The sequence below is a fragment of the Dipodomys merriami genome, unplaced genomic scaffold, assembly GCF_024711535.1.
Source record: "Dipodomys merriami isolate MVZ:Mamm:240054 unplaced genomic scaffold, mDipMer1.0.p SCAF_265, whole genome shotgun sequence".
Lineage (NCBI taxonomy): Eukaryota > Metazoa > Chordata > Mammalia > Rodentia > Heteromyidae > Dipodomys > Dipodomys merriami.
The window spans coordinates 1106880-1122500 of NW_027204104.1; the positions used below are offsets into that span (position 1 = coordinate 1106880).

The window sequence follows — 15621 nt, forward strand, 5'->3', positions numbered from 1 at the left end:
CAGTTTAGCCCCAATGATTCTTCAGATTAAGGTGACATAATGATAAGGAACCAGAGTACTGCAAGAGGGCACAAACATACTTGTTGACATGGATTTAGAAGTCTGGTGGAGTCTTTGGAGGCACCTGCACCTAAGTCACTAATTAGGGCTGATGTGCTCCAGTAGTGTTAGTTTTCTGATTTGGATGCTGATTATCCTTATAATCCCTTTCTTTACTTAAATTGTATGATCTTTTGAGCTCCTGTTCTGACACAATGGTTTAACTACATTTGTTTTACTGTTCTCTTTAAATAGCTTTTCACCTGTGAGACTCTTATCTTCAATCACACACACACACACACTCACACACACACACACACACACACACACACACACACAGCTGGAAGTGGAGCTGTTGTTCAAGTGGCTGGGCCCTAGGCTAGAACAAAAAAGCTCAAAAGCAATTCCCAGGCCATGGGTTCAAGCCCCAGAAATGAGGTAAGAGGAAGGTAGCAGCTATTAGATGAAACAGCAGGATAAGAGGCCAGAGCTAGAGTGGTCAAGCCTATGATCCTACCTAAGGAAGTTGAGATCTGAGGATCCAGATTTGAAGCCAGCCCAGGCAGACAAATCAGAGATTTATCCCTAAATAACCAGCCTGGGTTCAATTTCCTCACCTGACAGAAACAAAAACATAAAAGTAAACAAAATTTCTGGGGAAGGTTTATTTCTTATGATGGCTCTTCTGAAAACACTGAAGCCGTAGAAAACATGGATTCTCTTTTTCTCCTCTCCTGTCTCCCTTTTTCTTTCTTTTTTCTTTTTCTCTGTGCTCTCTTTCTGTCTAGCACATGCTAGGCAAGATATGTAACCACTGAGTTTCATACCTAACCACATGTTTGGATTCTTAGATAATCCAATTCTCACTGGGTGCCAGTGGCTCACGCCTATAAACCTAGCTACTCAGGAGGCTGAGATCTCAGGATCATGGTTCAAAGCCAGCCTGGGCAGGAAAGTCCATGAAACTCTTATCTCCAGTAAACCACCAGAAAACTGGAACTGGCTATATATCTCAAATGGTAGAGTGCTCGCCTTGAGCTGAATAGCTGAGGGACAGCACCCAGGCCCAGAGTTCAAGCCCCATGACTGACAAAAAAAATACAATTCTCTTTACCTCAGAAAAGTTCCATTTTCCTTATATTTATAACCTTATGCCTTTCTAGCTCCAAAAGTCCAGACTTCACACATTTACACTGCTGAAGGATAAATAATGAGATGCATCTTTTGATGAGGGAAGGGTCCGGGGTCATCCTAAAAACCACAAATCAAAGCATCTTACACTTCTGCTTAGAAACCTACTGCCATTTCCCATTAAGTTCCATATTAAGAGTTAAAACTATCCTGAGCTGGGTGCAGGTTGCTAATGCCTACAATCCTAGCTACTCAGGAGCCTAAGGTTTAGGGATCATAGTTCGAGACAAGCTTGGGCAGGAAAATCTGAGATTCATCGCCATTTAACCACACATACGCATACGCACGCGCGCGTGCACAGACACACACACACACACACACACACACACAAACACACACACACAGAAAATAAAAAGAAAACTTCATCCCATCTCATAAGCCTGACAAGACATGGTGTCCAAATCCCAGACCTCATCTTATCTTTGTGCAACCCCCACCCCCATTTATTTGTGCCAGTCCTAGAGCTTAAACTCAGGGTCTGGGCACTGTCCCTGTGCTTCATTTACTCAAGGAACATACTCTACCACTTGAGCCACAGCATCACATCTGGCTTTTTCTGTGTATGTGGCACTGAACCCAGGGCTTCATGCATGCTAGACAAGCACTCTACCACTAAGCCACATTCCAATTTACTTGGCCTCCCTTTTTTTGCAGCTTTTTTCTTTTTCTTTTCTTGGATTGCTAAAATTTGTTAAGGCCTTTGCATTTGCTAGTTAGTCCTCCCTCACCTTTTCCTGCCCCATTCATATTACTAAGCGTCCTCTCAAACACTTTGCTACTGGCCTGGACAGCCCTGTTCTGCCCATTTGGGCCTTGCCAAGTCAGTGGCTTGGGTGACCCCTGACCTCGGGATAATGTGGGAGGGTACTTGGCACTCAGTACCTCTCGGATGGTCAGATCTTCAAAAACACAAAGGCAGTCTCCTTTTCCAAGCCAACATCACTCCAATGACTATGGTCAGCCAACCTTTAAACCACTGGTTGGTGCCCAAACTCAACAAACCAGACCCTAGCCGCATCAGATCTAAGAAGAAGCAGAACCAAGAAGTACACGCGGCCAGACCCACCCAGCAGGGGGAAGTATTCGCCAGGCATTGGGAGCATGTTTTGGAGGTGTCAGCAGTGGCTGTGGTGCTGGCTGGGTGCATGGTACTCCCCAAGTTGTGGTCGGCAGGAGCAAGGTAAGTCCCAGAGTAGGTGCTGGTAGCCTTGATTGCTGAGAAGAGAAAATGAAAGAAAAGGTGGCCTGAGGGTGTGTGGTAGGTGTGAGAGACACAAGCATATGCATTTTGGTTCCTTAAAAATATGAATCCCTTCAGCTTATTTTTTTCTTAGTTCACTGGTGTATTCTCTTCCAATTCATCATAAAATACCCAGAAAACTTAGGAAACCATTAAATAATGCAATTTCACTTTCACCTACCTGTTATTCATTTATGTTTGCTGTGAGATGATGAATTCATTTAGAGTAGAGTATCTACATTCCTTCTACTAATAATATTAACAGCATAAACAATATAAACTCATAGTCTTCCAGTCTAGAACATTCTAGATGATTTTTTGGTCGGTCCTGGGGCCTGAACTCTGGGCCTGGGCACTGTCCCTCAGCTCTTCAGCGTAGGGCTAGCACTCTACCAATTGAGCCACAGTGCCACTTCCGGATTTTTCTGCATATGTGGTGCTGAGGAATCAAACCCAGGGCATCATGCATGCAAGGCAAGCACTCTACTACTGATCCACCTTCCCAGCGCCTCTAGATGATCTTTAAATCATGTAGATTCAAATTTAGATGGTGATGACCAAAAAATAGAGATTACCATTGTTTCCTATTTCAGAGTATGTCCTAATCTTATATGAAGTTACATGAATTACATTTCTACAATGATATATTTTGTATGTATTACATATCGTGCATGAATTACACATATTATACACACACACACACACACACACACACACACACACACACACACACACACACACACACACACACACACACACACACACACACGTATACATACAGCTTAGCTCCAAGGTGTCTTAAAGTTGCTTTCTGGTTTCATGCCTTGTGATTGTTTTTCTCCCTGGTATTTTAATGGCTCTAGGCAACTGGTACCATATATAACTTTGAGCTTTCTCATGGATTGTTTTTATACCTTTGAACTCTTTCTCTGGCATTTTCACCTATCATAATCCTATGTACCTCTCATGGCAGACATTTGCAGATGCCTATGGGCCTAATAAAGTTAACATAAATGAGTGAATTGAATTCGAGTGCCAGTTTTGAGGTGCAGGAGCGTTGCCTGAAAGGACCAGTTGCCTGAAAGGACCATTTGGCATGAGGTAGTTATTAACCAGTCAGTATAGAGCCTTTGTTTCAAGTTTTCAAGGGAAATTGGACACTTGAACATTTGTATGAAGACTGGTTTTTTTGTATATATTTTTTACTGTAAAGATACTGTACAGAGGGGTTACAGTTACATGAACAAGGTAATGAGTCCATTTCCTATCGAGCAATGTTACCTCCTCCTTTGTTTTTCTTCTTCTTTTTTTATTGTGAAAGTACTGTACAGAGGGGTTACAATTACATGGGCACGATAATGAGTACATTTCTTATCAAGCATTGTAGGCTCCTCCTTTTTTTCCCCTTCCCATCCATTCCCATCCTCCCCTCTGTCCCCCCATCCTCCCCGCCCCCCACAAAAGTTCATTTTCGACATGATGACTTGTACATCTCATTGTTGCAATGGGTCCACCTGTATCCTTATTTAAATGATTTGTTTTTCCCCTTTCCCTCCACAAATTTTACCGACACTAAATACAGCGAAAGCAGGGGTTATACTGTGGGGGAGGGACATACAAAGCAACAATGAAATAATCTTATAAATGTGTTAGAAACAATCACATGAAAGAAAAAAAGCATTTGAATACATATCTTAGGGTTCATTTCCCTAACATCACCTTATCTGACCTTTTCTGCTTGACTCAGACATATACCAGATATTGCAAATAAGGAAAACTATGGGACCTATGTTTCTTTGGGCCTGGCTTATGAAGACTAGTTTTTAAACATGGAACTCATTTAAAAGTTTAGACACTATATAGATAAATTAAAAACATCTCTAGGCTAGGTTTGACACTCCAAGCTCTAGACTTTTGTTTGGTACTTTGTGTATGAATAATGTCTTCTGATTCAAAATGGTTGTTTTCCTTTCTGTTAGCATTTTTGGTGTATATCTTAATTATAGTAGTGTGCTGGTCTTTCTGCCTTATTAGTTGCTAGTATGTTTTTAAAATCTATTTGAGGGTTGGGAAGGTTGCTCAGTGGTAGAGCGCTTGCCTTGCATGCCTGAGGCCCTGAGTTCAATCCTCAGCACCACATAAGGAAAAAGTAAAAAGCCGGAAGTGGTGCTGTGGCTCAAGTGGTAGAGTGCTAGCCTTGAGCTGAAGAGCTGAGGGACAATGCCCAGGCCCAGAGTTCAGGCCCCATGACTGGACCAAAAAACAAAAAACAAAAACATAATAAAACAAATAAAATCTATTTGAAACATTTGATATCATATATTGGCTCTTTCCTGCATGTAGTCCATGTCTCTATAGAATAGGTTTATACATACCTATGTGTATGGGTGAAGGAGGGTGAAATAAAATGAGAGAGAGCAAAAAAGAAGAGGGTGAAGGAAAGGGCAGGAAATATATTAATTCTCTCAAGCTATTTGGTTCTCTTTCTCTTTGTTGAAGGGCCAATATGATATTGATTTAATTCCCAAAGAGCTCTTCTGGAAGGAATTAGATTGGGTATTTGAATTGCTGCTCAAAAGTTGATTTGAGGTGCTGGGAATGTGGCTTAGTAATAGAGTGCTTGCCTACCATGCATGAAGCCCATTGCTCAATTCCTCAGTACCACATACACAGAAAAAGCCAGAAGTGGGCTGTGCCTCTCAAGTGTTAGAGTGCTAGCTTTGAGCAAAAAAAGCTCCAGGACAGTGGCCAGGCCTTGAGTTCTAGTCCCAGAACTGGCAAAAATAATGTTGAAGTAGGAGGTCAATGGATATAGCCAAATGGTGGAGCTCTTCCCTGGTATGTGTGGGGTCCTGAATTCTATTGCTCACACTGTAAAAAAAAAAAACATAAGTAAGTATGAAATATAAGTCAATCGTCATCTCTTTTTTTAATTTTTTTATTGTAAAGATACTATACAGAGGGTTACAGTTACATGAGCAAGGTAATGAGTGCACTTTCTATTGAGCATTGTTAACCCCTCCATTGTTTTCCCCATAACATTCCTTCCCTCCCTACCTCCCCCGAGGTTCTTTTTTTTTAAATTGTGATTAAGTGATTACATAATTTCCAAAATTTCACAGTATTGTGGAATAATGATGCTCATTTAAAGTCACAAGTTCATTCTAACTTTCCTGGAGCAAATTGTCTATCACAGTCTATAACATATAACAGTGTAGACATATACACCATACATGTGATCAGCAGCATGGGGATATTTAGTAGTGGTTCGACCAGATGAGTGAGAGTTCTTTGTTTCTTAAGTCCTGTTAATTTTGTCATATCACCTAACATTTTGGATTTAGCATCCACTTATCAGGGAGACCATGTATTGTTTGTCTCTTTGCTCTTGGCTTACCTCGCTCAACATGATTCCTTCTAGCTCCATCCATTTCCCTGCAAATGCCATTATTTTGTCATTTCTAATTGCTGCATAATATTCCATTGTGTATAGATACCACAATTTTTGGATCCATTCCTCTGTGGTGGGGCATCTGGGTTGTTTCCATATCCTAGCTATTGTGAACAGTGCTGCAATAAGCATGGAGGTTCACATGTCCTTATATATTGGTTCCTGTTGTTCAGGGTAGATGCCTAAAGTGGTATGACTGGGCCGTAAGGGAGGTCAATCTTTAGCTTTATAAGGACCCTCCAGACTGCTTTCTAAAGTGGTTGTATAAGTGTACATTCCCAACAGCAGTGTAATAGGGTTCCTCTTTCTCCACATCCCCTCCAGCATTTGTCTTTGGCTGATTTGAGGATGTGGGATATTCTGACGTCATCTCTTTCGTAACATCAAATGTTCCAATACTAACAGAATTTTGGTATATTTATGATGAATATTTTTAATAATAACAAAATGCCCAGAAAGTGTTTCATACTTATAATCCTAGATATTCCAGAGAAGGAGATAGGAGGATTATGGTTAGTGTTTCAGAGATAGCAAGCATGGTAGTTTATGTCTGTAATCTTAGGTACTTGAGAGGCAGTGTAAGAAATTCGTGGTCTGAGGCTCACCTGTGCAAATTAGGAAACCCTATCCAAAAAACAAAAGCAAAAGGATTAGAGACATCTTTTAATCACTAGGGCCACCACTACAAATAGGAAACAAAACCCTAAAAAACTGTTCTGACAGAAATGTTTTTGGATAGATTAAATCTCTGGAAGAGTTTTAGTAGTAAGTGATTACTAAAGATTTTAAAGGATAGTCAGTAAAAGGGGAAATAGATAATGAACCTCCTCACAATGAAAAACTTGCTCAGGGAAAGACCCTAGGAAGACAGGAAAAAGATAAACTATAAACTAGCATGAAATATTTGCAAACCACATAGTAGAGGAGTTAAATCTCCAAAATACAGTGTTCTCAAATCTCTGTAGTACATAATGATAAAAACCAAACCAGAATGATTCGATAATGACCAAAAGATACAAATAAATGTTTCCCTGAAGAGTATATATTCAGCAAATAAGCACATAAAAGGATGCCTTGGTCCCAGCCCTTAGAGAAATGTAACTTAAAAGGCACAGTGAGGTACCACTACATACCTGTCTGAATGGCTCAATCAAAATAGTGACAACACAAGATTGATCAGAATTCAAGTGAACTTGATTATTCATACATTGCCACTAGGAAAGTAAAATGATATTTTACTTGGGAAAAAATAGAACAATACCTGGTTTTTGGACAGTCCTGTGGCTTGAACTCAGTCCCATGGCACTATCCGTGAGCTTCTTTTTAACTCAAGGCTAGCGCTCTACCACTTGACCCACAGTGCCAGTTTCTGTGCATGTGGTACTGAGTAATCAAACAAAGGGCTTCATGCATGCTAGGCTACTACTCAGGTACATGCCCAGCCTAACAGTAACATTTAAAATTTAACTGAGCAGGCATTTTTCCCAGAGAAAGCTTTCATTCCCATAAACACCTGTACATAAGCTTTCTGAATCATTTTATTTCTGTGATAGTCCCAAAGTACATTTATACCATGGACTATTCAGAAACAGTAAAAAAAAGTCTTAATACAAGTGGGTCTGGAGGGACTTAAATGCTGTGTAAAAAATCTTAACAAGTGACATGCTATGTAATTCCATCTATACTTCTTTAAGTGACAGAATTTCAGTTGAAATATGTTGAAAGCTGAAGATTGGTGGATTCTGCCACAATGAATTATGCTTCAGTTATGAAAGCTGTTACTAGGAGAACCTGGGGGAAGATCTGTGGGATCTTGTCTGTATTAATTTACTAATGTTCCTGCCTGTGACTCTGTGAAAGTGTCAAAAGATTTAGACAAATAATTTATACTAAAAAAAAGCTGACCTCAATCACTTTTTCCCTTGGACTTTCTGATAAAGATGATCCTGAGACTCCAGTGATAACTGAAGCAAGTCCTATCCTTGAAGAAAGAAACTGTGAGTCAGTGGAGAATTCTGAGTCTGTGAAGAATACTGAATCTGTTGACCAACATACCAATCAAGAGACTTAATGGAAGCTGTAGTGTCCAGTTGAAAAAACCAGAAGTTGGGTCTTCCAGGGACCCTGAGACTTCAGAAGTTCTCCCTTTTCAGGTATCACAGAATCTCTATTTTTTTTGTGGGTTGTGGGGCTTGAGTTCTGGGCTTGGGCACTATTTCTGTGTTCTTCAGCTCAAGGTGAGCACTCTACCACTTGAGCCACAGTACCACTAATGGTTTAGTGGAGGTAAGAGTCTCATGGACTTTCCTGCCCTGGCTGGCATTAAACCGTGATCCTCAGATCTTAGCCTCCTGAGTAGCTAGGATTACAGGCGTGAGCCACTGGTGCCCAGCTAGAATCTCTATTAAAATATTGGGATTTAAAAATATTAGAGTTTACCAGGTACCCCTGGCTCACACCTGTAATCTTTGCTACTGAGGATGCTTAGGTCCAGATGAATGCAGATTCCATCTCCAACTAAATGCCAGCAAAGTGCTACACTAGAGGTATGGCTCAAGTTGTAGAGTGCCAGCCATGAGCAAGCAAACCAAATGTGTGAAGCCCTGTTACAATGAGAAAAACAAATCATTTAAATAGGGATACAGGTGGACCCATTGCAACAATGAGATGTACAAGTCATTATGTCGAAAACGAACTTTACAACTTTGGTGGGGGGTCAGGGAAAACTGGGTGGGGGGGCGGGGGGGAGGATGGTAAGGGATGGGAAGGGGAAACAAAGGAGGCGGCTAAATGCTTGATAAGAAATGTACTCATTATCTTGCCCATATAATTGTAAACCCTCTGTACAGTATTTTCACAATAAAAAAGACAGATTCAAGCTCAATGCTAATTTAGGTTTACATTTCTTTTCTTATTTTTACAACCATAAATAATAGTTTTTCAGTTCTATAAATGCCATCAGCAGTAATTTCCTTTGCTGCATGGTGCCTACATAATAAACACAGATAACTGTCTATCAGTCAAGCAATGCATTAAGCAAATATTATTAGGTTCCCATACTTTAGCTAATAATTAGATAACTTATGTATATTGTACTCTGGCTCAACAATTTTTCACACTTTCTTGTGTCTTCCCCCCCCCCCCCCATTTACTGGGACAATAGGAAACTTTCCAAAGATATACCCCAGGCTAGATGGAAATATTGGGGCCCCGGGGGCAAGTCCTTGCTCTCCTCAGCCTCAGCTACAGTGGCCACAGTGGGTAAAATCATCAGTCATTTCATTACTGTCTGTGTGCGTTTTACAGATTTGTGTTACGAAGGACTTAGTTAATAATTCTCCTTCCACATTTGTTCAAGGGTTTATTGTTTGAAGAAAAATAATCATGAGATGATAGACACTGCTAGTAGAATTGGTAGCATTTTCTTATTAGAATGAAGTCTAGGAATTGCTATAAATGTCTGTTCTTTAATGATGATATATCAGGGTTTTGTTTAAAAAATGTTATACTAAGGAGATATTTTCAAGGAATAATTACCCCAATTGTTAAAAATAACCTGTCTTATAGCATTCATGATTTTAGATATACACACTTTGATATTTCGTTTTTAGAATTTAGCTTGGTAAGTTTGGGTAATAAAGAGCAACAAATTTAATTTTTCTCTAGGACAAGATACTTCAAACATCATTGAAACGACAGAGTCTTCCCTTGGGATCCCTAGTCCCAGTGAGATTTCAGCTGAAGTCAAGCTGCTGAAGGTCAGTATAGAGAAACATTAAGTCCTAGGATACTTTGGATTCAGTAGCTTGCTTGTGCATTTTTGATATTAAGGACATGGGGACATCCTACAGCTGTGGTGGGTTGCCTTGTGAATCCAGCTGCCAGTTAGAGATCTGTGTCTTGTAACTGTTCAAACTCTCTACTCTGCATCTGAAGTAATTTCAAGGACTGCTGTATAATAAAATTATATTGCCATATATGCTGAATATAAGAATTACTTAGCACTTTATATGGCAACCACGGTTGGCTGAATTTAAAACTGACAGGACCAAAAAAGATTTTTGTTTATTTAGGGCTATTTTTTTTGCCTTTTGTTTTTTGTTTGTTTGATTTTCTACCTTTTGTTTTTTGATACTAGGCATTGAACCCAGGATGTTGCAATTGCTAGGTAAGTGTTTTGCCATTGAGCTGAGGTACATTCTAGCCTTTTCTCTCTCTCTTTTTTTTTTTTTTTTTGCATTTGGGTTTTTATGAAGGTGAGGGTTTATATATATATATATATATATATATATATATATATATATAGTGAAAATACCATACAGAGGTGTTACAATTACATGGACAAGGTAATGAGTACATTTCTTATCAAGCATTATTGCCTCCTCCTTTGTTACCCCTTCCCATCCCTTCCCATTTCCCGTTCCCCCCACTTCCATCACCACCCCACACACACCGTGCCAAAGTTGTAAAGTTCGTTTTTTGACATTGTTGCAATAGGTCCAACTGTATCCCTATTTAAAATATTTGTTTTTTTTTTCCTTCCCCTCCACAAATTATACCAACATCAAATACAGTGAAAACAGGGGTTATACCGTGGGGGAGGGACATACAAAGCAACAAAGAAATCATCTTATAAATATGTTAGAAACAATTGTATGAAAGAAAAAAAAAACATTTGTGTCCTTATCTTGGGGATCATTTCACCTACCATCAACTTTTCTTACCGTTTCTGCTTGTCTTAGACATATACTAGTTATTGCAAATAAGGGAAATCATGGGACCTATGTTTATTTGGGCCTGGCTTACTTCACTTCATATAATTTTGTCCAACTCTCCATTTCATAACAAATGGGACAATGTCATTCTTTCTGATGGAGGCATAGAATTCCATTGTGTATATATGCCACATTTTCTTTATCCATTCATCTACTGAGGGGCATCTGGGTTGGTTCCATATCTTAGCTATGGTAAATTATGCTGCAGTATACATAGTCGTGCTTGTAGCTTTAGCATGGTCTTCTTTGTGATCGCTTGGGTAAATGCCCAAAAGAGGGATTGCTGGGTCATAAGGAAACTCTATGTAGACTCTTTTGAGGAACCTCCATACTACATTCCAAAGTGGTTGAACAAGTTTATACTCCCACCAACAATTCAGAAGAGCTCCCTTCTGTCCACATCCCCTCCAACATCTGTTTTGTTTTGATTTGCATTTCTTTTATGGCTGGGGAGGTTGAGAATTTCTTCATGTGTCCATTGGCCATCCTTCTTTCCTCTTCAGAGAAGTTTCTCTTTAAGTCTTTAGCCACTTATTTATTGGGCAGTTGTTTCTTTGAGGATTTGTTGTTGGGAAATTAAATTTTTTTGAGTTCAAGTTGTATTTTAGATATGTGACCCTTGTCCGTTGTATGGCTAGTGAAAATCTTTTCCCAATCGGTGGGCTTTCTATTGCTCTTGCTATGTCCTTTGCCATGCAGAAGTTCTGCAATTTCATGTAATCCCATGTGCCCAACCTTTCTTTGATTTGTTGTGTTTCTGGGTCTCTTTTAAAAACATTTTGATCTGTGCCAAGATTTATTCTTCGAAGTTTGTCTTGATCAAAAGGAAACCTGCACTTCTAAGCCGTATGGAAAAGTTTTGAAGACCAGTTTGTTTTCTTCATCTCTCACAGCCCGTATTGTTTCTCATTTAATACTCTTTGCTCATCTCTATCTTTTTTTTCTCTGGAAGCAGATTTATTCTATCTGTTTTTCTCCATCTTCAGAGTTATATCATGTTTTGGCGTATATACCCATCAGAGACTAACAGGTTCCACTATCACTACTTGTGTATACCTAAGAGAGAACTGGATTGACATACCTTTGGGTCCATAGTGCATGGGTCAGTAGCCATGTCAGTAGACATGGCTGCAAAATACTCCATATATGAGGCACTGTTCTTACTGATGAGGCTATTTACTGTGAGGCTATTTTGGCTGTGACTAACACACTATGTGTTTAAAAAATGAGTTTATTTTTCTCCCTAAAGGACTCTAGAAATAGACTATTGCATGTTGTTTTGGTGAACGTAGGGTCCTGGTACCTTCAGTTTTCTTTGTTGTTTACTTTATGATTTTGTAATTGTTGTCAGATCATGCTGTGAGTGCAAGTATGGTATTCTCAAACACATAAGCTCAAATTCAGGAGTTACAGAGACAGGAAGTTTCATTTCTCCTCATGCCCCCAGCAACTAGAATGGTTTAATGTCTAACTCTGATGCTTTGAGATATTGGGAGATTAAATTGTTAGCATTATCAGAAATTTTTATCAGGAGTTGCTTTTAGTGGGCAAAGAAAACAGGAGTTAGAAGTATGTTTGGATAGTAAACAGCAGTGACTTCATAAACACTTGAAGGACATCTGTCATTCAGAGCCATGTTTTAAGAGGGGAATGAAAATCATGGAAAACCCTGGGAAGAGTGGCTAGTATTAATGTCTTAAAAACTTGGAGAGTTAATGGATCATGCATATGAAAATCTAAGGAAAAGAGATAGGGAGAATATACCCTTTTTATACCTTTGAAGGCTAGCATGGAGGGCAGAGTTTAGGTTGTGTTTACTTATGTCTCATGAGTAGAGAACTCCCACTACTCAGTGGAAGTTTTATGGACTTAGATTTTAGTTGAATATTAAGTGTACCAGAATAGAATTGGTGGCATTTTCATCCTAAAGCCTTTCCCATCTTCTAAAGTTCCTAAGGAGAGAAATTAATTTCACTGTGAAGGAAATTATACTAGAGATGGATCTTTTTAGAAGTTTGAAGTAAAAGATACCAATGAAATCACTCGGTCATCTTTTTTGCAATTTTGTCATGTTCCTTTAAGGATGTTGTCTTCTGCTTCGTGTGTGTGTGTGTGTGTGTGTGTGTGTGTGTGTGTGTGTGTGTGTGTGTGTGTGTGTGTGTGGTATTCCTGGGGGTTAAAATCAGGACCTGGGTGCTGTCCCTGAACCTTTTTGCTCAAGGCTAGCACCCTACTACTTGAGCAACAGCTATACTTCTGTGATAATTACTTCTTTTTTTTTTTTGGTGATTAATTGGAGAGATAAATCTGCCTGGACTAGACTACCTTGCCTGGTCTGGCCTCAAACTGTGATGCTCAGATCTCAGCCTCCTGGATAACTAGAGTTCCAAGTGTGAACCACTGGCATCCAGCTAGTTAGGTAGCTAGCTTGCTTGCTTCCTTGCTTCCTTTCTTCCTCCACCCCACTTTTTTTTGTCTGTCATGGGGCTTGATCTCTGGGTGTGGGCCCTGTCCCTGCACCCTTCTGCTCAAGCGAGCACTCTAGCTCTTGAGCCACAGCGCCACTTCTGGTTTTCTGAGTGGTTTATTGGAGATAAGTGTCTCACAGACTTTCTTTCCCAGGCTAGCTTTGAACGGTGATCCTCAGATCTCAGTCTCCTGAGTAGCTAGGATTATAGGTGTGAGTTACGGGTTTCAGGCCTCTTTCTTTTTTAATGTTTATGTTCTGGCACTGGGGTTTGAACTCCCATCTTCACAGTCTACCTTGTCCTCCTCCCCCACAGCTGGCACTTGAACCCTGCCTCTGATTTTTGCTGGATAAATAAATGGAGATGAAAGTCTCACAGGTTCTTCTGCCCTGGTGGCTTTCCATTGTGATCTTTAGATCTCAGCCCTGAGATCCTAGGACCATAGGCGTGAGTCATCAGTGGCCCAGTCCTGCTTTCCGGATTCAGATTCATATTTCAAAACTTTTTAACTGTTACTAAAAGATACGGGTTACAGTTATATAAGTTGGGTAAAGAGTACATTTCTTTTTTATCAATCGTGGACATGAACTCTGGGCCTGGGCACTGCCTCTCAGCTCTTGAGCTCAAGGCTAGTTAGTGCTCTACTACTTGAGCCACAATGCCACTTCTAGTTTTCTGATGGTTTATTGGAGATAAGAGTCTCACAGACTTTGCTACCAGGGCTTGCTTTGAACCACAATCCTCAGATCTCAGCTTCCTGAGTAGCTAGGATTACAGGTGTGAGCCACTGGTACCCAACTAAGAGTACATTTCTTTATTTTTTCTTCACCCTTTTTTATTTTTAATTTTTATTGTGAAAATGCTGTACAGAGGTGTTCCAATTACGTGGGCAAGATAATGAGTACATTTCTTATCAAGCATTGTAGCCTCCTCCTTTGTTTCCCCTTCCCATCCTCCCCCACCCTCCCCCACCCAATTCTCCTCCTCCCCCCAAAGTTTCAAAGTTTGTTTTTCCACATAACGACTTGTACATCTCATTCTTGCTATGGATCCACCTGTATCCCTATTTAAAGGATTTGTTTTTTGGACAATGTCACCACTTTCTTCTCTCTGTTAGGCTTGATTATAGGGAATCTAGTGTAGCCTTCAATCTTAAGGACTAGTTAATCTTTACTGCTGAGCCCTGATTCCTCTGAATTCACTCTTATTCCTCAGGTGTTCAGTGAAGTCTGTTCACTTGATTGTTTAAAAACCAGATGTTTCCGCATAGCTTGTGCTATGGGGATTGTGTTGCTTACTACTTACACTAGTTCTTCTCCAACTGTGTGGCGTTACCTAATGTTTTTTAACAGTATATTATTCAGATAAAGACACATGGGCACATCTGTAGCTTCTTGAAACATTTTACTTATATAGCTGCATCCTCTGAAGTTTTCTGACTTTCAAATGATAGCTGCTTCAGCCTTCCCTGATGCCAGCCTTTATCCCTGACTTACATTGTGTGTGAGTGTTCTGTTGTCTTTAGGATCTCCTCTGTGTGTTGGGGTTTGGAACTTTTCTCTAGGCAGAAAGCCCAGCTGTAGCGTTGACTTTGTTTCTCTTTTCTCCTGGACCAAAGTCTTTTATTTTGTCTTTTTTTCCATTGTCTAAAAATAGTTCTTTCTTATATTTTGTCTGGTTTTCTAGTTGCTGTATAGGAAGGCAAGTGTAATATCAGCTTATTTATAGTACTTGAAAGCAAAAGTTCTCTCCATAATAGAGTGTTTGATATAATATAGTTTAATTACTTGGTGTACTTGTTGATCTCTTATATGATTTTTAAAGGTAAAAGAGAACTGATTATTTTTGAAACATACTCTTCTTTGTAATATATATTGATTCCCTTACTAAGAATCAGCATAGTCTTCTAGGACAAAGTTGAGCTATAATTTGCATACAGTAAAACTGGTTTTTTTGCAATATGACTTTGTGTTGAGAAATAATAATTATGTTTATACTGTATAGTCACAGTATATTGTGATACACAGACACAGAATATTTTCTGTATTTGTATGGCTCACTGAGATATAAGAATATTTTCATTACCTAAGGGAGTTCCTTCATGCCAGTCTGTAGCCACACCGTTCTGTCTGTTCACAGCATTTTCCAACCATTGATCTCTTTCTGACTATAGTTTCCTCTTGTTTAGAAAAATGTTTACTATGTGTAGATAAATACTTTTTTCTTTTGCCAATTGTGGGGCTTGAACTCAGGAATTGGGTGTTGTCCCTGACCCTTTCTGTACTTAAGGCAGCTATCACTCTACCACTTGAGCCACAGCGCTATTCCCTAAATTTTTTGAGAAGTTATTTGGAAATAAGTATCTCATGGACTTTCCTGCCTGGAAGGCTTTGAACTGTGATCTTCAGATCTCAGTCTTCAGAGTAGCTGAGAAGGATTACAGGCATGAGTCACCAG

General features: G+C 39.6%; 1 protein-coding gene across 1 annotated transcript in view; it reads left to right on the plus strand.

Moving 5' to 3' along the window:
• Window positions 1-2331: 2331 nt before the first annotated feature.
• LOC138837178 (protein FAM114A2-like) overlaps window positions 2332-15621 on the plus strand; it is a 49981-nt gene continuing 36691 nt past the window's right edge. Inside the window, exons 1-2 of the mRNA XM_070035955.1 lie at window positions 2332-2410; window positions 9588-9679. Coding sequence (XP_069892056.1) covers window positions 2332-2410; window positions 9588-9679 — 171 coding nt within the window. The remainder of the gene's footprint in view (window positions 2411-9587; window positions 9680-15621) is intronic.